The 20,989-nt window shown below is 50.3% G+C and overlaps 2 protein-coding genes across 13 annotated transcripts in view; one reads left to right on the top strand and one right to left on the bottom strand.

The window, feature by feature from the left end:
- tle2a (TLE family member 2, transcriptional corepressor a) overlaps positions 1 to 3,093 on the top strand; it is a 29,667-nt gene extending 26,574 nt beyond the window's left edge. For all 8 annotated transcript variants that reach the window (XM_078108496.1, XM_040183746.2, XM_078108497.1 and 5 more), the window contains exons 16-20: positions 277 to 524; positions 1,216 to 1,363; positions 1,458 to 1,608; positions 1,805 to 1,881; positions 2,005 to 3,093. In XM_078108496.1, coding sequence (XP_077964622.1) covers positions 277 to 524; positions 1,216 to 1,363; positions 1,458 to 1,608; positions 1,805 to 1,881; positions 2,005 to 2,112 — 732 coding nt within the window. In that variant the 3' untranslated portion in view covers positions 2,113 to 3,093. The remainder of the gene's footprint in view (positions 1 to 276; positions 525 to 1,215; positions 1,364 to 1,457; positions 1,609 to 1,804; positions 1,882 to 2,004) is intronic.
- A 589-nt stretch (positions 3,094 to 3,682) lies between these two features.
- tle2b (TLE family member 2, transcriptional corepressor b) overlaps positions 3,683 to 20,989 on the bottom strand; it is a 55,528-nt gene continuing 38,221 nt past the window's right edge. For 2 of the 5 annotated variants that reach the window (XM_078108498.1, XM_078108499.1), the window contains 15 exons: positions 20,818 to 20,892; positions 18,967 to 19,147; positions 17,533 to 17,549; positions 15,619 to 15,759; positions 14,591 to 14,644; positions 12,549 to 12,716; positions 12,229 to 12,379; positions 11,443 to 11,612; positions 11,094 to 11,170; positions 10,122 to 10,371; positions 9,435 to 9,682; positions 8,777 to 8,924; positions 8,021 to 8,171; positions 7,806 to 7,882; positions 3,683 to 6,547 (listed from right to left, as the gene is read on the bottom strand). In XM_078108498.1, the coding sequence (XP_077964624.1) occupies positions 6,440 to 6,547; positions 7,806 to 7,882; positions 8,021 to 8,171; positions 8,777 to 8,924; positions 9,435 to 9,682; positions 10,122 to 10,371; positions 11,094 to 11,170; positions 11,443 to 11,612; positions 12,229 to 12,379; positions 12,549 to 12,716; positions 14,591 to 14,644; positions 15,619 to 15,759; positions 17,533 to 17,549; positions 18,967 to 19,147; positions 20,818 to 20,892 (2,016 nt within the window). In that variant the 3' untranslated portion in view covers positions 3,683 to 6,439. The remainder of the gene's footprint in view (positions 6,548 to 7,805; positions 7,883 to 8,020; positions 8,172 to 8,776; positions 8,925 to 9,434; positions 9,683 to 10,121; positions 10,372 to 11,093; positions 11,171 to 11,442; positions 11,613 to 12,228; positions 12,380 to 12,548; positions 12,717 to 14,590; positions 14,645 to 15,618; positions 15,760 to 17,532; positions 17,550 to 18,966; positions 19,148 to 20,817; positions 20,893 to 20,989) is intronic. The other 3 variants (XM_040183748.2, XM_040183749.2, XM_078108501.1) reach the window with 3 other exon arrangements.

Below are 20,989 nucleotides of genomic sequence, written 5' to 3'. Positions count from 1 at the left end.
GACGTGAGGGACGAAGCCCAGATGTTTGCACACTCACTTTTAAAGTGTGTTTTCCATCTTGTGGTCCAACGATGTTACTTTACCACCAAAAGAGAGGCGTGACATCACTTGACAGATGACGGATCACCTTTTGTGTCGTTGTCCTAAATCCTCCGGCGTGTTTATTTATCGCTGTGATAACTTTTACCTCCGTGTACCCGCGTCATGAACTGCAAAGTACCACAGCATGCAATGTATCGCTGTTTTGAAGTTGTCATTTTCACGCTGTCCAAACAGAACCGGGACAACTACATCCGCTCCTGCAAGCTGCTCTCGGACGGACGGACCTTGATCGTCGGCGGGGAGGCCAGCACGCTGTCCATCTGGGATTTGGCCACGCCCACTCCCCGCATCAAGGCGGAGCTGACGTCGTCCGCTCCCGCCTGCTACGCTCTGGCCATCTCCCCCGACAACAAAGTCTGCTTCTCCTGCTGCAGCGACGGCAACATCGTGGTCTGGGACCTTCACAACCAGACGCTGGTCAGGTGAGCGGGGGTGGAGACTTTGGACCAGTGCACGCCGTGAGAAACATGTTTGAATTACAAGAGAGGGAAAGTGCGACGAGAGCAGAGAGGGACGGCAATGTGGGGGATTTAGCTTGTCATTTATTTTTGTGAGTCTTTCTTGAAAGCGGTTTAATAACACAATAAAGCTGTACAAATACAGTTTTTACAAAATTTCAGCTTTTTCCAATAATAGAAAGTGTGGTGTGGTACAGAGAATTATGTCTGAAAAGCACAGCTCTCTCCAATATTTAATATTCTTTATATTAAGTTTGGATAAGGATTTTTCTGCTTTTGCTTCTCCACATGGTTTGTAGAGGTGAAACCGGGCAATTCCTTTAAAATAGTGGTCACTTTAATCCCTGTTGGATCCCCCAAATGTTTGACATGACACCCAAGTAAATCTTCTTCTCACAGCAATATCATTTTCCAACTGCTATTACTCAGTTTTTGTATTTCACGAAACGCTCTTACTTAAATGCAATCTGTTCCATGAATGATATTGTGACGTATTATGTGGTGCACCATCGTCCTTTTTTATAAAACGAACCGTATTACACGACGAGCAGGCAAAGACGTGACCAAGCTGAAGTAATAATCAGATTGTAGCACTCTGCACAATGAGCGGAGATCATAAAGAGGCTGCGTCTCCCCCCCCCTCTCCCCCCCGCAGGCAGTTCCAGGGCCACACGGACGGAGCGAGCTGCATCGACATCTCCAACGACGGCACCAAGCTGTGGACGGGGGGGCTGGACAACACGGTGCGCTGCTGGGACCTCCGGGAGGGACGGCAGCTCCAGCAGCACGACTTCACCTCGCAGGTGCGCGCTCGCTGAAGCCCGCGCTCACAAACACACATTTCACTCGCCCCCCCCTCCCCCTTTTGACACCTTTCTTCCCTCCCCCGTCCTGCAGATCTTCTCTCTGGGCTACTGTCCGACAGGCGAGTGGCTGGCGGTGGGAATGGAGAGCAGCAACGTGGAAGTCCTGCACGTCTCCAAGCCCGACAAGTACCAGCTGCACCTCCACGAGAGCTGCGTTCTGTCCCTCAAGTTCGCCTACTGCGGTACACACACACACACACACACACACACACACACAATGACGAGGGAGGCAGAACAAATCTTCTGCTTCTCGTTATTCTTCCGTTCTTTTTTTTTTTTTTTTTGCTTACAAAAGCAGCACTTCTCCTCTCGGGCTTCTCCATATCTCACCCCCCCTGAGACGTTATCTGTGCTGCTTGTGTGTGTCTCGTCCTGTAGGTAAATGGTTTGTGAGCACGGGCAAAGATAACCTCCTGAATGCATGGCGGACACCTTACGGATCCAGCATATTCCAGGTAGGTTGGAGAACTCTGTAAATGCACAGGAATAGCTCGGATGATGGGAACAATTCACTGACAAATGACCATCCTGCTGATTGATTCCGTTGCTCACGCGCTTCCTTTTCTGTGTCTCGTCAGTCGAAGGAGTCTTCGTCGGTTCTCAGCTGCGATATCTCCCCTGACGACCAGTTCATAGTCACCGGCTCCGGGGACAAGAAGGCCACAGTCTATGAAGTAATCTACTGAACTGTGATTGGCTGAAGAAGAAGAAGGAAAAAAAACCTAATAATAAGGGGGTGGGGCCAGGGCTCCCTCCTGCACCAATGACTGTACAGAGCGCCGGTGGCATGGAAAACAAGAGACACTCGACTTGTATTTTGTTGTTTTGTTTACGTTTGTGAAAGAGAAGCAAGCGGGCACAAAGTCACATCTCTGGAAAAAAAAAAAAACTTTGTTTTTAATGCTCTGAGAACGCTGGTTAGTCTATAGCTGCGCAATGGTGGGATTCCTCCAAAGAACTTTTGCTTTTGTTCATTTTTGTTGTTCCCTTTTTTTTAACAAAATAAAACCTCTGTAGTGAACAAGAAATTAGCAACAAAAAAAACGTATTTTTTTAGCCTTTTTTTTTTTTTTCCCGCAAACTGTTGGACGGCAACGAGTGGAAAAAGACGTGGTACTGAGGAAGTAAGAGAGGGGTTTGGGGGGGTGGAAACGACTTCTTAATGGAAGAATAATCCATATTCTGTTCTGGTCCGGCTCCAGGCAGCAGGATCGTGTGTTGTGAGGTTCCAGCTATGTCTGTTTTTCGCGGAGCGTCAGCAGCAACATGATTGTATCATCTCTAGAATAGAGGTGACAGAACAGGGCTCCGTTTTTCCTCCAAAGCGCCCTGAGAGTTTCTTTGTTCCTTTTTTTTTCTCTCTATAAAAGAACAAATCCAGACTTATTGTGCCGGTGTTTTTTGAGGGAAAACCCCCCTGGAACAGAAAACCATGACCCCCGAGGACACGGGACCGCAGCCAGCTCAAACCGCTCACTACTGGCACTCTTCAAGTTTTGTGGATGTTGCCTCCGCTATGTCACCATCATCCTTGTCACTCAATATGAAATGTTTTCTTTTTTTAATTCATTAGGGCACATATAGGCAGACAGGTATTTTCACAACTGCTTCATGAACCTTGAACCTTGCTATACATGGACATGTAAATAAAGTTCTCTAAAGGCAAACGAGGATATTATCTGTGACTTGGATCTGCTTAAGAAAACTAACAGCAGTGTGGGAAAACTCACATACGTGCAGTTTTTTCCTGAAATCTGTATTTGATCATTTATTGAAAGAGCTTCTTAAGGACTAGTGTAGGTATGGTAGCAATTGAGAGGAACATCTGACGTGTGTTTGAGCTGCAGAGGTCAGAAGAAGCTTTTGTTCGGGGAAACATTTGGATAAAAAGTGAAACGTGTGAACGGTGAGCACAAACATTACAGCGCAAAGCGTCTCCTCCAGTTAGCGTCTGCGTCCACGGACGTGTGAGGCGGCGTCCTGGGGATTAAAACCCGACGCGCTCGGTAAATAATGCAGCCGTGTTTCTGCCGCCACGCTGACTCACAGCGCGGTGAAACGACTTGCTCCAGTAAGAACACCCGGGGGGGGAGTTCCAAAGTGATCGCTGGCGTAGCGGCGACTCTCCCGACAAAACGAAAAGCTCCAACTGAGAGGAGGAAACCTGAGAACCTTCCTTAGTGATTGTATTTTAGATTTGGAGCCCAGCATCTTTTGTAAAATTCTACACATCGATGTAAATACACCAGACACCTGAAGGGATGAACACAAGTTTGGTTTATTTTTCACACATAGTATTTCTTGTACAGCACGTGGGAAACGCATCAGGGGGGGAAATTACACAGTGCAGTGAAAAAAAAATGTTCCTTGGCTTTTAAAAAGAGAAATTAAAAATGGTCTTGTATAACAGAAAAATATAGGTTTTTATACTGTTGGACCAGAGAAAGCACAGGCAGGGGAAAGACAATACTCAGTTAAATAAGAGTATCAAATACACCGTCCCAGATATTCACGCTATACAACTGCATCGTCCAGAGAGGTATACAAGCTTGTGTGTGATTATATAATTTGGGTCTGCCTGTCGCTGAGGGGAGATAAAGAGGCAAAGGCATCAACCGTACCGATCATCTCACACTCAAAGTTCTTCTATCCTGCTTCAGAAACATTGAATAATCCTGCTTAAGATTTGAATAATTGAATCAAATTGCATCCTGTGATGTAAAATGTATCCCTCTGTAAAACTGCGGCCGAGACCGTTCTCCGTACCGAAGCTTTGTCTCTCGTTCGTTCAGCAGAAGTGGAGCTTTAGTGCGACGAGCATGCGGCACAAAGTGGGAGCTCTCCGATGGTTTGCGTCTGTATCGTGGCGTCGCACTGACCACAGGCTTAACAGAGACACAGTTTAGTTGCACATTAAGGACTGAAAACGGACTACAACTACATCTACCACCACTTTGGATTTAAAAAAAAGAAATAAAGGGAAAATAACAAGACTGCTGATATATTCCATTTGTCTGTAACCGCCACCAAGGATAAATACAAAAAAAAAAGAACAAAAAAAATCCTGTGTTCCATTTGATCTTTATAGGTCAACATGTGTGTTCTTCCTTCTCACTTTGAACCCCAAACGCAATCGTAGGTCGACCCCCAATACACGGAGATATCGTTACATAAGACGAGCAATCACTATTCATAAAAAATACTGAAATGAGTGATGAAAGAAAAGCTGGAAATGTGCGTGTTTAGTCTACACATTGGCGACGCAGACGCCGAGAGCTCTGATTTACAGTGTGTGATATGATACAAGGAGGACTGGAGAGCAAGAATCAAGTTTAAAAGGTATACTTTCAACATTTGGGGAATTATGTTTATTCCCTTTCTTGCTGAGGCTACAAGAAGATTGATATAAGGCTACAGCCGGCAGCCGCTTAGCTTAGCATAAAGACTGGAAACGAGGGGAAACTGGTAGCATTGCTGTGTCCAAAGGGACGCAAAATACACCTGCCGGCAACTCTTAAAAGATTATATCATGTTTTATCAATTCCATAACTGATTTGTATGATACATTTTGATGATAATCAGGGCGGCTTTTGGTGGGACTATTTCTTGTGTGTGGGGGGGGGGGGGGGGGCAGTAACGACAACGAAGCTCGTTGATTATTGAGCCGCTCGGGTGCTGATGGGTAGATTTTCAGTCGTTGCGCTAAGCTAAGTTAGCATGCCACTGTTACTTAGCCTACGACTCCCATTGGAATCCATAAGCGTAATTTCCCCAAATTTTAAACTCTTCCTCTTACGTGTTAAGCATCTCAATTGAATGCAACCGACAGCTTAACGGAAGAAAACGCCGGAGCACCGTGGACACATCAGCAGGCAGAGAGAGAGAGAGAGAGAGACAGTGAGGTTGATTAACATCTGGTTGCTAAAAGAAAACGGCAACCGGTTGCATCAAATTGGATGGAGGATTTGGATGTTGTTGCTGCTCAGTTGGCGGCTGACGGCGTGATGGGTGGTGTTAATCTGCCCAGCAGTGACGCTGGCGCGCTGCTACTTGGTCGAGCTGGACGGGGCCTTTTAATGAGAGCGAGTGCAGCGTCCGGTGTCAAGGAGAACAATCCAGAGGAATTAGAAGGGAACAGCTCGGCTGATGCTCCGTGTTTGTGTCCCCCCCCCACTTCACCCCCCCCCGGGAGAATCCCATTGACTCTGCTCCGCTCATTAGACGCCGCCTTTGTCAGACCAAAATAAAATAGATATGAGGCAGAGAGACGGGGAGACGCTGCCGTGAATGTTTAATTGGCCGCTCTGTGCGCGCGCGCTTCTGCGCGTGAACAGCTTTGTGTTACGCGTCAGAGTATGTGGATATCTGAAGCGACCCCCCCACCCCCTCCTCCACCCTCCACCTCGGAGCGTCGGCGCTCCCCGGCTCCTGACACCTCTCGCTGGGGAGAGAGAGCGCGCTGCAGCGTCAGCCTCATTAAGGCCTCCACTGTCTGGCTAATGAATCGATTGTGTGGTATCAATGCTCCTGGCTGGCGCTCCCACAGCGCCGCTCCGCACCTCCTCTGGGGGCCTCCCTTCCACTGAGCTCTTAATCAGGAAACAGCCCTAATTACCCTCCCTCCCTCCTTTTCATTTCCCTTCCTTCCGCACCCTCACTTTCTCTCCTTCTCGTCTTTCCCTCCGAACGCTCTTTTCCTTTGTCCTTCTTATCTTGCTGCCTCCCTCCCTCCCTCCCTCTCTCTCTCTGCTATCATGCCTCATCCTTGGGCTAAAAGTGGGAGGGAGGCGGGAGGAGGAGGCATTTGGGAGCTCCCACAATAGCTTATATCAAGAGAAAGGGGGAGAGGTGGTGATGTATTAGGGGTGAGGGTCAGGATGACTCAGACGGAGCTGCTGCTGTTGCGGATGTTTTGAGGATCAGCGGCGGTCGGCGTGGCAACCCCCCACCCCCCCCCCTGCCTCCCCCCAAATACAAATCTCCGCCCTGTCTCTTCCCATCTTGTCCCGGCCCTCAGTACACCACCTCGTACACCGTGGCCTTCTTGTCCCCGGAGCCCGTCACTATGTACTTGTCGTCCGGGGAGACGTCACAGCTCAGCACAGACGAGGACTCCTTGGACTGGGAGCCCGGTGAGAGAGGAGGGGGGAGAGAGGGGACGTGGGATGGACGGAGAGAGGAAAAACGAGGAGGAGTTAGAGAGATACGAGTCATCCGCTGACACGTGATCATATAAAGTCATGTTTGCATTTCCAAACAGTCGGCAATCATTTCCAAACAGACGACCCCACAGCTCCAGGACGCTCGTTTGTCTGCTTCCACGTGAGACTCGGTGGTGTCCTCCTCTGGAGACGTGCAGCCTCATTAGCTGCACACCTAAGCAGCTGTACGCAGTCTGTGTGAACCGGTAAAATGCACCATCGTCTTGCATCTTCCCCTTTCTCCTCCCGCGTTTCAACGGTAGACCTGGGCACCTGGCTTCAGATGATCTCGAGCTCCCTCTGGACCCCCTCCGCCCCCCCCCCCCCTCCCCCTCGCCCTCCCACATCATCATTTATCTTCCTTCCAAGACTCTCCTCCGTGGCTCCCCCCTCGCTGTCCGCCCTCCCTCATGTCGACTCCTACAAGCCCCCTTCCCTGCTACAGACGCAGCAGGGCTGTCAATCATCCAGCCATTCCAGACAGGATCCCTCATACCAAGACAGCAGGTGAGGGAGGAGGAGGAGGGAGGGTGGGGGTGCAATAGTTGTTCATGTTAGAGATTGACGGACAATCTAGTTGATGTTTGAATAAACACCAGGGACCACGAAGGGATTTCCACTTCTGGGCAGAAAGGACAATAACACACGCAGAGGAAACACGAGGGGGGTTCAAGGGGAAGCAAGGAGACAGACACTGCAGAGGACATTGATGAACTAGAAAGGAGGGAGGGGGACACGTAGGGCAGCACTGTATAACATAGTGACAGGAGGGAGCTGTTTGGCATTTGGATAACAAAGCAGGGCGACGGGCTTCAGTCCACCGGGAGAGACCCTGCCGCCGCTCGCAGCGGCGTGACGGCCACGCACGCGCCCAGATCCACCGGGCTGTACCTCCGTCTCCGCTCGCCAGTCCCACCCGAACACCCGTAATCAAGCTGCTCAGCTGAAAGCAGTGCTTCTCTGCGCGGCCGTGCACACGAGGTGTTACGCGTCCTCTGTGCTGTCTGATAACTGGTGTAATAATATCAGTATACGAGCAAGTCCTCCCTTTGTACCTCCCCATCTTCTTCTCTCTCTTACCTCCACATTGACTTAAAGATGACGCCCCAAATACAGTCATATATATTTATGTGTGACAAATGTGGACACACACTGAGCATATCGCACACGTCTCTCACCTGGAAAATACTGGCTCCATACGGTGTCCTCCACGCATTCAACAGATTGTCTTTTCCCGTGCTAACAAACCACTTGCCTGAAATAACAGGCAACAAAGAACTACATGTGAAAACAAACCTCATTCCATCGATGTGGAGAGTAGACGTGTTTGTCACTGTAAATCTCATAGAAACACTAATAAAGTAACTGTGTGTGTGTGTGTGTGTGCGCGTACCGCAGTAGGCGAACTTGAGGGACAGAACGCAGCTCTCGTGGAGGTGCAGCTGGTACTTGTCGGGCTTGGAGACGTGCAGGACTTCCACGTTGCTGCTCTCCATTCCCACCGCCAGCCACTCGCCTGTCGGACAGTAGCCCAGAGAGAAGATCTGCAGGAGAGGAATCGAAGGGGAGGCAGAACGTTAAATGGCGATAAGGGGGACGGGGAGGACGGGAGAAAGGAGGCAAGGGTTAAAAAAAAAAGAAAGAAATAGGGCCGGATTTAAGCAGGAATGGGGGACACCGAGGGAAAGGGAAGTAAATATGAATTAACACATTGTGCGAGAAGGGGGGGGGGGGGGGGGGGGGAGGGAGGGGGGGGAGGAAAGTGGCAGAGGGAGAGAGACGCCGAGCCAGAGAGAAAGTCATTACACGGTGGATCGAAACTCATCTGACAGCGCTGGTCAACTCTAAAGCTCTGTTGTTGCAGCGAGGAGTGACTGTGTGTGTGTGTGTGTGTGTGTGTGTGTGCGCGTTAGGTGAAATTGCGTTGTTTGTGTTTTTGCAAGTGTGCATTGGTGTAAATACCTGCAAGGTTCACGGTGTGTATTTGTGTTATACATCAATATGTGTATGCGATTTACTGTGATGAACCTGTTATTGCTGCAGCTTTAAGATAAAATGTGTGTGTGTGTGTATCTGTTACCTGACCGTCTGATGCAAGTGGATAACTGTCAGACCCCGTAGTCGTGTCGCAGTGTGTGTTTGTGTGCACCTGCGAGGTGAAGTCGTGCTGCTGGAGCTGCCGTCCCTCCCGGAGGTCCCAGCAGCGCACCGTGTTGTCCAGCCCCCCCGTCCACAGCTTGGTGCCGTCGTTGGAGATGTCGATGCAGCTCGCTCCGTCCGTGTGGCCCTGGAACTGCCTGCGGGGGGGGAGGAGAAAGGGGGCGGGGGGGACACACAAGAGCTTCACAGATGCACACAAGGACATGCATTTACACACACACACACACACACACTCTAAAGACTGCGTGTGTCTCTGCTTCTCGGCTCCTTGAGGTGTCAGATGAAATTTATTTGAAATTGTTCCTCCCTGTAGGTTCTACTGCCCTCACCCGATTCTCCTTTCCCTCCCGTCTCCCCCCTTTCTTTTCACCTGTCCATCTGCCTCCCTTCTCCTACCGTCCTACCCATATCCCCCGACCGCAGGGTTAGTCGAGGAAGCCCTGGACTACAAAGACCCCCGCCCCCCCTTTCTTCTTCTATATTTGATGTCCTTTTTTCTTTTTTACCTCTGCTCTCCTGAAGAAGTTCTCTATCTCATGTGCTCAGTTATTGTGCTCTATTGTGGAGGTAAAGCCCCACCCCTCTTACCTGAAACACTAACTCAGTGGAACAAGTCCAAAGATCGCCATCTCCACCCCCCCGCTCACCTGACCAGCGTCTGGTTGTGAAGGTCCCAGACCACGATGTTGCCGTCGCTGCAGCAGGAGAAGCAGACCTTGTTGTCGGGGGAGATGGCCAGAGCGTAGCAGGCGGGAGCGGACGACGTCAGCTCCGCCTTGATGCGGGGAGTGGGCGTGGCCAAATCCCAGATGGACAGCGTGCTGGCCTCCCCGCCGACGATCAAGGTCCGTCCGTCGGGGAGGATCTTACAGGATCGAATGTAGTTGTCCCTGTTCTGATTTGATTGCATTTAAAAAAAAACAGTTACATCTTTTTGGGGTCAAAACAATAAAATGTCCATGAAGCCATGAGGGACAGATAGAAAGATACCAGCAGCCTGTTGCAGAGCTCCACCCATGGTGGACAAATGGTATAGACCTCAAGTCGTGTTATTGGTGGATGCTGTGTTGCTTAACCAACGCATGCTTTCATATCCTGATGATCAGTTGTGGCGTATTCATTTTAAGTCCCGTGGTTCTCCAGGTTCTGGATCAAAGCCTCTTCTCAAGTGATTGGGGACATTAAAACGATTATGAGGAAGGACGACAGAAACAATAAAAACAAATCAGCTCAGCACACACATACACACACACAGACAGACACACACACACACACACACTTGGCCTGAATTCATGTTTTTGTCGGTGTACCCACTTCCCTCCCTCACGTCTCACCAGGCAGTCCAGCTGGGCCATGGGGCTCTTGCTTCCGGGCTGGCTGATGTCCCACACCTTGACGCAGCCCTTGCCCCCGGTGTAGACGTGGCGCGTGGAGGTGCTGATGGTGACGGCACAGACCACCTCGCCGTGGCTCAGGGTGTGGATCTGGCGGGCGTGGCGAGGGATGCCCGGGCCCAGCAGGGCGTCGGGGGGAAAGGGCACCGGCTGCATCTGGCCGTCGGCGCTCACGTGGAACGAGTAGGCGCTGCAGGGAAGGAAGAGGGCGAGCGAGAGAGGAATGATCAACACAGACAAACGCAGCTTGGCGTTCTGCAAAGGAAAGTGAGACACTGGAGAACTGGAATCGTCACGTCAAAGCAGAGCAGCAACAGGTCCACAAAAGGCACGAAGCACAAACAACCACACACAAGTCAGCGTGCGAGATGTGAGGTCTGACGACACGTTAATGGCCTCGGAAGTTCATCAATACGTCTCCGAATTCTGGTAATTACTTGGCGCGCGGTGGCTGTAGGCGGGGTCGCATAATGGACGATCGCATTAGGAGCCAGTGTGCCGTTGCTAATGGCTGATCAATACTGTACCGGCTGGAAGCCTACGCTGTTTTATAACCGTGAGACGGACACCATAAGAATAAATTGCTACGCTTAAACAAAAGACAAAGACAACATTATTCGTCAGTCAGCGACTTAAAAAGCACACAGCGACTAGCGAGGGGCAACTACTACTAATCCCATCCAAGTATTTTTGGATTGTCACTGCAGAAGTTTTCATTTAGCCTGTCGTGATTATCCTGCACAGCCTTCACATATTTATTTTCTATAATCAACAGCGGAAAAGATGAATGTCTAACTGCCCCGTGGATACTAACTGAAGTACTGACGCTTAAAGCTGCACACACAGTTATTAAAAGATGGCAACACACAAGTCACAGGCCACTAATTGAATATCCGCTGTGTGAACACTCACGGCTTGCCGGCAGAGGAACCAGGCAGAGACGAGGACAGCCCGGGCGCCCTCAGGTGAGACCGGGAGTCATAGGCCACCTGGTGGAGACAAAAGAGGGGTGTTTGTGCTCATGTTTCTGGGGCCGGACGTGGAGGACGTCTCGGTCAGCGGCGCCAAAATAGTCAGATAAACCATTTCAAGGGCGAAAAAACCCCCCCTCTCGCTTCTCCGTGATCGTGAATTGAAGTTCGAGCGTGATGTGGCACACGGGGCACGGCCGTGTCCCTTTTAAAATAGTCAGAGGGTGAAAAGTTGAGGCGGAACTATAAATCAAGCCGTGACGGGGGGGGGGAATTTGGCCGTGACTCACCATGGGGCTTCGGGAGTAGGCATTGGCTGCTGCGCTGATTTGCGGAGAGAGAGTTAGAGTCCCGGCGAAGCCTCCTGGGCTGGCCAGCTCCCCGTTCAGCCCTGCGTGGGACACCACGCCAAAATGAGCCGGGTATGAACCGGGGGGCACAGACATGGGACTGCGGAGAGCTGGGGAGGGGGGGAAAGAGGAAGGACGGATTGAAGGGAAATAAAGAGGAGGGGAAACGATACATAGTGCACAAACACGGTCACTGGGGGGTGGGAGGGCGATGGGAAGGGGAGAGGAAGGTGGGAGGGGGGGGGGGACGATGGAAATCTTTTTCTTTCATTAAACTATATTTGATGAGACGTCAAGCACAACAATGGTCTCCACTGCTGGCCGCAGAGAAGCAAATGAAAAGAGCGCAATAGTCCATTTGATTTCTTATTTAATCCTTAATTTGCTGGGATAATGAAATGCGAATTTGGCCCAAAAACAAACGACTGTTGCATGACAAGGTTTTTTTTTTTTTTTTACAAACAGTTGCGTCATAACACAAACAAACAAAGGGAAATGAAAACCTAAGGAAGAAATGGACTCATGGAATGAAGGACAGAGGAAGACTGGGACGGCAACTCATTCGGTTCAGCTACTTGGATTCATTCCTTGAAAAAATAGTAGAACCAAAGCCTTTTTTACAGTATTTAGCAGATCAAAGTTTACAAAAATGGATGAGCAGCGTGCCCTGACCCTTGACCCAGCTTCCCTATTTATAAGCCAAATAATGAGCCAAAGGAGTCTCACCGAGGGGGTCTGCGCTGGAGGCTGCTTTGCTGACCAGACGGAGGCAGGAGGTGCTGGGACCGGGGGCTCCGGGGGCTCCGGGAGTAAGGGCCTCCCGGTGGGACGGGGACGGGGTTCCAGACTTGGACAACGGAGACTGGGACTTATCCATCTGTGTGGACGAGAAACGAGAAATATAACTGTGGCTGATCGGTCCACGTAGGGTCTGTTATCGTTAAACTGTTACGCCTCGTACAGCTTTTACGTGTTTTTATCGTTTTTCAATCAAGCAGGCAGACGTCTCCTCTTACGGGGGGGGTGTGGGGGGGGGGGGGGTTTACCTGCGCGGGGTCCTTGCCCTTCCCCGGGGTGGGGCTGCGAGGATTCGGGGTGGAGGGGGCTTCTCCGGTGCTGGAGGAGCCGGGGAGCTCTTTCCTCAGGGCGGGGGCGCGGTCCAACCCGTTCCCGTGGGGGGAGTGAGGGGGGCTGCCCGCGGGAGAGTTAGGCTCCTGAATGACAAAATGGAAAAAATGGATTTTTGGAGTTTTCTTTAAACTGATCAGAGGGACGTCCGCTCTGCTTACATCAGCCGCCGCGATAACCTTCCGCTCTAATGGTCCTCACATAAACCACTGCGCGGGATTTTTTGGGGGGTCGCAACGCGCCCCCCCCCTCAACAGCAGCGTGCTGGAGTTAGCCGTTAGCCGTTCTCACCGATTCAGTGATCAGCGCACATTTTAGGGCGCGCTACACACAGGCAAAGCACGCAAATGCACAAGCTCGTTCACTCACAACCACACACACGGTGGTTTACAAAGCGTATGCAAACAGCAGTGGGAACATTTATGCACAGGCTCGAAAGTGTCTTCAAATACATGAATGAGAGATTCTGTGTAAAAGAGACACACACAATCATTTCGGTCTGTCTTTTTCTGCCATTACACAAATTTGTCACTTTTTCTTTTTTTTTTTGTCCTGCCTTTGTACCAAACCACACAAGAGACGGGCTCTGCTTTTGAGTGCAATATCCAACTACACCGGGCTTAGATGAAACATATTTTTGGTACACTGCGTGAAGTATTTAAAGAACTTAAAATATTCCAGGGGCATAAACGGCTTTGCATATATTAAAAGAAGCAGGCTGCAGTTATCTAATGAGAGGAGGGAGGAGGGAAAGAAAAGAGAAAATAGAGAAAGAAAGAGAACAGAAACAGAAGAGATAGCTAAACGTTTGTTAAGCGTGTGTGTGTTTGTGTGTGTGTGTTTGCGTGTGCAGACACGGTTCACAAGAAGAGAACACAAACAGCGGTGGCTGATAATGAGCTTACATCCGAGCGCTTCCTCTTTACAAGGAAACTTCCGCGGGAAGCTAAACTAGCTGCGTACCAGCTGACACACACACACACACAGCTTGAAAATCATTTAAGCAAAACACACAAACAAAATACGTGTGTGTGTGCGGATGTTCTGGATAAAATCGAAACCTGGATTCATCTTTTGAATCGTGAAGATTAACCAATAAGAGGGACACAATGCCAGAGTGCGAAGCATTGCCTGTAAACTAAACTAGATAGTAAATAAAGAGGCATCATGGCTGTGGAAGTGGAAGTGGAAAAAAAATGGTAAATCTCCACGAAAAAGTCACCAAGGACTCGAAAATGTAACACAAGCTCTCCCGGCGTTGGATTCATCTTTTATTCATGCACGGACCACACTGTGTCGGAAGGCTTCTGCAGGATAAAGGATGCTTGTAACTTGCCGCTTTGTAGAGAAATCAGAGATAGGGGATGCAACGAGGATGTACAGCGTTTGCACACGGACGAGGCTGTGAGAGATGGAACTTCCTGAGGAAACTACAAAATGTCTTTCTGTGCGATGCGTGACCTCCGTGCGTGTTAAATTGAATTATCGGCAGGCAGACAGACGGGGTTTACGCAGGGGACGGAGGTTGGAACAAAGTAGTGCCGAGCACATCCCGACGCTGGATTCAGGCAGCGCAGTGGTGTCGAATCGCTTCAGTACAAACAACGGCTGACTTCAAAGTTGATGGCAGAATGGCGCTAAGCAACGTTAACAATCGTTGGAAGTCAAATCTCGGCCCCCCGGAAACACACTCTTTAGCTGTTAAATGTTCCACTAAGTTTAAAAACTCTCCATGTGCCAGGTGTTGAAGAGGAGGAGTGGATTGTCTCACTAAATACAGCTGGAAACGGGGGTAGATGAACCACGGCGGCGGAGGCTGTAAGAAAGAAAGCCGGGAGCCGCGAGTTGATGCTCTGTAGAGCGAGACGCACGTGGTTGATGCAAAACTACCGGTGACGGCAGCGCAAACAAGTAGGAGGGGGTCAAAAAAAAAAGACTTGAACACAAATGAGCAACTTACTTCATTGGAGACGTCGACTACGAGATTGTCTTCACTTTTGTCCCCATCACTGTCCTGAGGAGCGAGAAAGACGCAAGAAAGCTGTTAATATCTGTCCATGTCCTTGAGGATAATATGCCTTTTACACAGACGTATATTCCACTCTATGTGCGCATTAAGAAGTTTAATAATAAAGTTGACAACAAACCAAACACAGAATTACACACAGGTCGATATATCAATATCTCACACACACACAGCCGCTCTTTCTCCATCGAGGGTACATTTCGCGCTTTTCGTCTAACCATCTCTCTACTGTCTCTCTCGCCTCTTCTTTCTGGGGTGAGAACGATGGCACTTAGTCACCATGGCAACAGCGCCTTGATGTGATCATGGCCTGACGTTCCTATCGACATCCGTGCGGAGTGACATCGCTACCTAATTATGCACAGACAATACACGGTTTCCTACGCGCAAAACACACAGACGGAGAGAAAGCAAATAAGGACGGAATATCGTCGAAAAGAAAACAGGAAGGAGACAAGGAGTGAGATGGAAAAGGACAGACAGATGTAGAGGAGGCAAACAGAGAGGAACGGCCCTGTAATGTCCCTCGACGGACAGAAAGAGACGGAAAACATTCAGGAAGTGAAAACACTCTGTCCTCGTTCCCGGCGCTGAACTAAAGCCAAACATTTGGACTGTTGTCGTTGTTGCTGATACCAAACCGACTCAGCTAACGGGACATTTAGCACAGACGGCCTCTGAATGTCAATCAATCCTGCAGACGGCAAACACTCTCTCTCTCTCTCTCTGCTGGCATTACATCGCCTGTGGCTCTCTTTTCCTCCCCAACAAACACGCCTCTAATTGGCCCCCGGACTCCCTCCTGTGGGCTATCGGAGGCCAGGGGCGGCGTGTCAAACGCACACAGACACACACACACACAAATATGTGGCTGTGGAAATAATTCTGCATCCATGCATATCCTGTATTAACAATAACTTCATCTAGATGTTAGAAGGACGAGGACACAAGCGGACGCGTACGTAGGAGTGCGGCGGCAGAGGCTCTTTGTCGTCGCAGCGCCTCCTCTTTGCCTCCGCCCCTCCCTGCGAGGAGGAGTAGCCTCCCGATGGGCCCTGGCGCTCCTCAGTGGGCTGGCTGTCCGTAGACGACACGGACTTACTCTGGAGGAAGACAAGGGGACACAAAATGACGCCAGCATGAACACACACAAGCGGGTCGTAATGAAACACACCACACACCCACCGACGCATCGGTGGTGAAAGATGCACAACGGCACACTGAGCAGTAACACAAGAAGGCCCCATTAAAGCAGACATAGCACACACACACACGCACACACACACACACTCTCAAGAGCAGCAGACGTAAGCGCGGGTTAAGACATAGAAGCACAGCAGACAGCGTGTAAAGCTAATTAGCGCTCTGCCCTCGACACGCCGTGTAAAATATGACTCTCATTATTGGGCGATAAAGCTGTGACCGGCCTGCCGCTCGCTGCTCACCAGAAGCGGTTGTGTTGTTTTTTTGCGTTGGGGGGAGATGTTCAGTGAGGAACCACTTGTCACTCCCTGTCCCCCCGTAGGAGGGGAGAGGGGGAGGGGGGGGGGGGGTTCACACACCCGGGAGTTACACGGGACGGAGCCCGCGGGGGGGCGGGGACAGGAAGCAGCCCCGGACAAGAGGAGAGGGGGAACCGCACAATGGAGCTCAGTGCAGCTCAAAGTTTCCTCTCTCCTTTCTCCCCCCCCCCCCCTCTCCTCCCACTTCCTCTCGTTGTCCCTTTTTTCCCCTCCATTGAAAATTCCGACATGTTTAGCTGGTGCGGCGCTCTCTGACAAACGCCGATTGACATGCCTCTCTCTCCCATGACACCCCCCCCCCCCCCCCCTTCCTAACACCCGTAATGCTCGGCCAAGTTCAGCACAAACCTCGAGTCATGGGAGAAATATCTTCCTGCTGATTAACAATGTTTTATTCAATTAAATTATGCTCGGAAGTGTGTGTGTGTGTGGGGGGGGGGTTAAGTCAGTCGTGCTCTTAAATCATTTTCATTTCAAGCCAGAACAAAGACAACCTTTCCTTACCGTACCCCCCCCCCCCCCCTCCCGCCCCCCCTCCCTCTTTAGTCTTTCTTTTCCTTTTCCAATTTCACCCCCCCGCTGTGTTATCAACAGTTACCCCGATGAAGGCCAGCTGTCCTTTGCAGCCGGTACAGTAGGCGAGCGGATGAAGCCTGTTTACGCCGCAGTCGTTCTTCGGACGATTAACGGGCGGGATTTTAATCGACGGCGGCGTAAAATGTGAGCTAAATGGACGCTTATGTTTCACTGCGTGTTACGTTCATTCAGTTCTTTTAATCAGTTATGGGGATCTGAGTCCCATTCTGGAAAGATGCATCAGACAAGTAGATTTAGCGTTTAGCACTACTGATAAAGTGGCGTGTTGTTTTGGCGTTCTACCTACTGGCCGCGCAGCACACTTTTAAGCCGGAGTTTCTTGTTTCCACAGACACCAACTGCTTTGTTCTGGGCAGCGTCGTGCCATTAACTTGCCGTTGATCCCTCAACTTGTTCCGCAAATCCTGCAGATTACCAGAGAATGTGCGCGGTGCTGAAAAACAAACGGGCGCTTGTTCATCCAGTCGCCCCAGTTTGCACTCAGCCTCCGGAGGAGCGGCGCGGCGCGGCGCGGCGAGCTCAGACGTCGCCGGGATGGAGAGCGACGGCCTCGAGGAGCTGAAGGTCGACAGCGGCGAGCAGCTATTGTATTGCTGCTGTTGAGGCGGGCAGGCCGCGTACTGGCTGAGCCCCAGCTTTTAGAGGCCACTTTACGGCGCGCCTCTATTTCCCTCAATTTATCACTGTCACACACACACACACACACACACACACACACACACACACACACACACACACACACACACAAATACTCACCCGGCTGGGTGCTCCCTCTGGGACGGGACGGAGAAAGGTGAGAACCGAGTGGAGAAAAAAGACAAAAGGAAGAGTGAGGAGGACGAGGACGGGAGAAAGTTTGGCATCAGTGCTGATAATAACAACAACAACAACAACAGTCCAGCTCCAGTGAGCCGAGGTCAGGCCGCCTGACTCCCGTCTCCCCTCCGTCTTTGCCTCTCTCTGTTCTCCGACGTGACAAAGCTCACCGTTTTCCCATGACGCCTCATTTCAACGCCCGCCATCTCTTCTCTCATTCTTCCTCTCTTATGCAGCAACACAAAACAAGTGGGGACGCGCAGAAGCTGTCGCACCGCACGCCGCTGTGAACACATTGATCTCTGTGTCGCTCCCTCTCTCCCCTTCTGCTATTAGTTCTTCCTCTCTTTTTCTTCTCGTTCTAAGTTTATTCATGAGAAAGTCTCGGTGCCTGAAACAGAGCGCGAAGATAAAATATTCTATAGGGGTGAATGAAAGTTCATGGGGGGGTCGGGGGGGGGAGCATTTCTCTTGCATTCACACCGTCCGTAATATGACAGCAATATAACCGAGGAAGCACAAATTCAGTCCACAAGGTGACACGTTACTGCCACTAACAGCGTGGAGGATTGCTTTTCCTTTTGGTCTAAAATGATGAGAAAATGATGTGTTTTTTTTATTCTGTAGCCGTTGCCCGAGTTTCTCTCTCGCTGCTGCTTTGCTCCAATTCCAGTATGTAAGGAATTGCATGGAGATAAACACAATACTGACCTGCACGCGCAGACATACAAACACTTACTAAAGGAAAAGGGTATTCTATAAAGTGTGGTTTCTGAGGTTCGTATTCTGCTTAATCTCCCTTGTATTGAACTCGCTAAACATCTTCTCAACCTGTTCAATGGCGTGATGGATTTTCGATGATGAGGCCTTTGGTGCACACCGGCCGGTAACATCAGTTCACAGACTTGCTGCACTGCACCTGTAAAGGTACTTCGGCACCAACACATCTCACCAGGAAACCAGACAAGTCTGCAAGGTCGTGTTTGAGACAATAAGTATGAAGACGTGCGGCGTTGAGGTATCTATAAAAAACAATCAAGCTGCAGCTGAAGTGCTACTTTGTGTTGAAGCCACAGCAGCAGTATAATACACAACAACAACAACAACAACAAAAATCAATTTGGTCTGGCGATATCTGGCAGCTTTAATTGAAACAATGCAAACTGCCCTGTTGAAATCCTGCTGTAAACATAATAGTCAGTCATCTTTCTGTAACGGCTCGAGAATCTTCTAGTAGATGAAAGCAAAGCACCGTTTGTTTTCATCCAAGCAGTTTTTAAATCAATGTCTCATCGTCGTGTGTAATAAACGGGCCCCACACACACACACACACACACACACACACACAACACGGTGGACTAAAAGGCTGTTTACCTCGGAGGTGCTCGGGATCAAGATGGTTGCGCTCGTCTTTAGCGGCGAGGTGGGCCGAGACCCCCAGGGCTCCGGTCAGCGCGAGGAGCCCCGAGCCCCCCGGCCCCAGGGACAGGCCCGACGGGTGAGGCGTCAGGGGGATGCCGGGGGCGTGGTGAGACAGGTGCTGGAGCTGCTGCTGCTGTGGCCACGGGGGAAAGGAAGGAGCGGGGAGGGAGGGGGGAGGGGGCGGCGGGGGGGGGCAGTTAGAAATATATCGAGACACGGAGGGGAGAAAGGGAGAACAAAGGAAGAAGGAAAAGTCGAGAGCGAGTTGAGGGGGGGGGGTATTTGGAAGACGAGCGGTGAGAGACGTACGAGAAGGGAGCCAGTGAATGAAATTAAATCCGCACAGAGAGCTCAAAAAGTAAGACGAGAGGAAAACAAGATGAAGGACGATAGGATGTTAAAGAGAATGGGAGATTAAAAGGCGAGAAAGATGGACGCCGAGGACCAGAGGGAGAGAATGAAAGAGGTGCAGGAGGACATTAAGTGGTCGGGATGCGCATGAGAAAGTACAGAAAGAAGGAGAGACGGGGATGAACGGGATTCATCGTCAAGGACGGGCAGAAGGAGGAAGATTGAGAAAGACGCCAGGGGGAAAAACGCGGGTGAAAAAAGAGAGGGGGAAGGAAACGTTTGAGTCGGAGGGTAAATGACGGGCAGGAAGTGGAACAGAGGGAAATCACGGTGAAGCAGAATCAGATGAGCAGAGAGGAGAAGACGAGCAAATGAGCAGAGGAAGATGAGGGGAAAGTGCCAACGATAAGACATCGCCAAAAACAATGAGAGACGAGGAATTAGGACCATGAAGGGAGGAAGAGGATGATAAGAGATGAACAGACGGACGAAAAAGACAATGGATAGAGCGAGGAAAGGCAGCAAAGGAGCAGCTACAGATACAGGAAGGCTATTATGATGTTTATGTGTGTTGTTTGGTCAAGCTGGTGTGTTAAGACACACACACACACACGCACACACACACACCTCGGAGACAGCAGTGTTTGTGGTGCTGGGAGGAACAAAAGGCTTTAAGTGAACAGTAATGTGATCAGCGCTCTGATAAGCTCTGGTCCACGAGGGCACTCAGCAGCATCCCTGTCTGTGTGCGTCTGTGTGTGTGTGTTTGTGTGCACATGTTCAGACACATCTGAGCACACAAGCACGTACAGGCCTCGGTCAGGTGAGTGCGGACATCACGCGTGTACATTTGTGTGCGTCAGCTTGTGTGTAAGCTTCATTTTCACAGAGAGTAGCACCCAAAAAACAACACAGAGTACTGAGTTGTGATCCAAGCAGTGTGCGACTACCGTTGTCGTGCCGCACGGAGACGGTAATGTGATAAGTGCTCTGACAATTAGAGCCGAACAATCTGACAACAATCACAGATTTTATTTTCTCTCCAGCGAACGCGTCCATGTTTACCAGTGTTGCTACAAATCTTTTATATATTTCTCAATAGTGGTACATCTTTTGTGCTGTGAGCAGTGATCCACTGAATCTTTATATGCCGTTGCAAACAGGACAGGATGCAGCACCTGATTGGCCTCTTTATACAACCGAAACATGTACGGAAATGATGCCAATTAAAATCTAACGTTCTAACAAAAAGAACAACTTAGAAATAGAAAAATGTCCCTCATCAATGGATGAGATGCTATCAAAGCTATTCAGCGTCCTGAGGCTAACTGCCTTACTGAATCTGCATCGAGCCCAACTAAACGTAAAGTGCAGTGAAGAAACCCTTTAATCAAATCGCTCCTTGCTTAATGTGTGCTTGTGCGTTTGTCGGGATGGACGGAGGTGACTCACCCCGATAATGGCGTTGAGTTCAGCCATGGTGACCTGCTTGGCCCTCTCCACTGCCTGGACCACCTGCTGCTGGTGCTGCACACACACACACACACACACACACACACACACACACACACACACACACACACACACACACACACACACACACACACACACACACACACACACA

This window comes from Gasterosteus aculeatus, chromosome 8 (genome assembly GCF_964276395.1).
Source record: "Gasterosteus aculeatus chromosome 8, fGasAcu3.hap1.1, whole genome shotgun sequence".
NCBI classification, from domain to species: domain Eukaryota; kingdom Metazoa; phylum Chordata; class Actinopteri; order Perciformes; family Gasterosteidae; genus Gasterosteus; species Gasterosteus aculeatus.
Note: the sequence above shows the minus strand (reverse complement) of the source record. Positions and strands in the feature narration are given on the sequence as shown.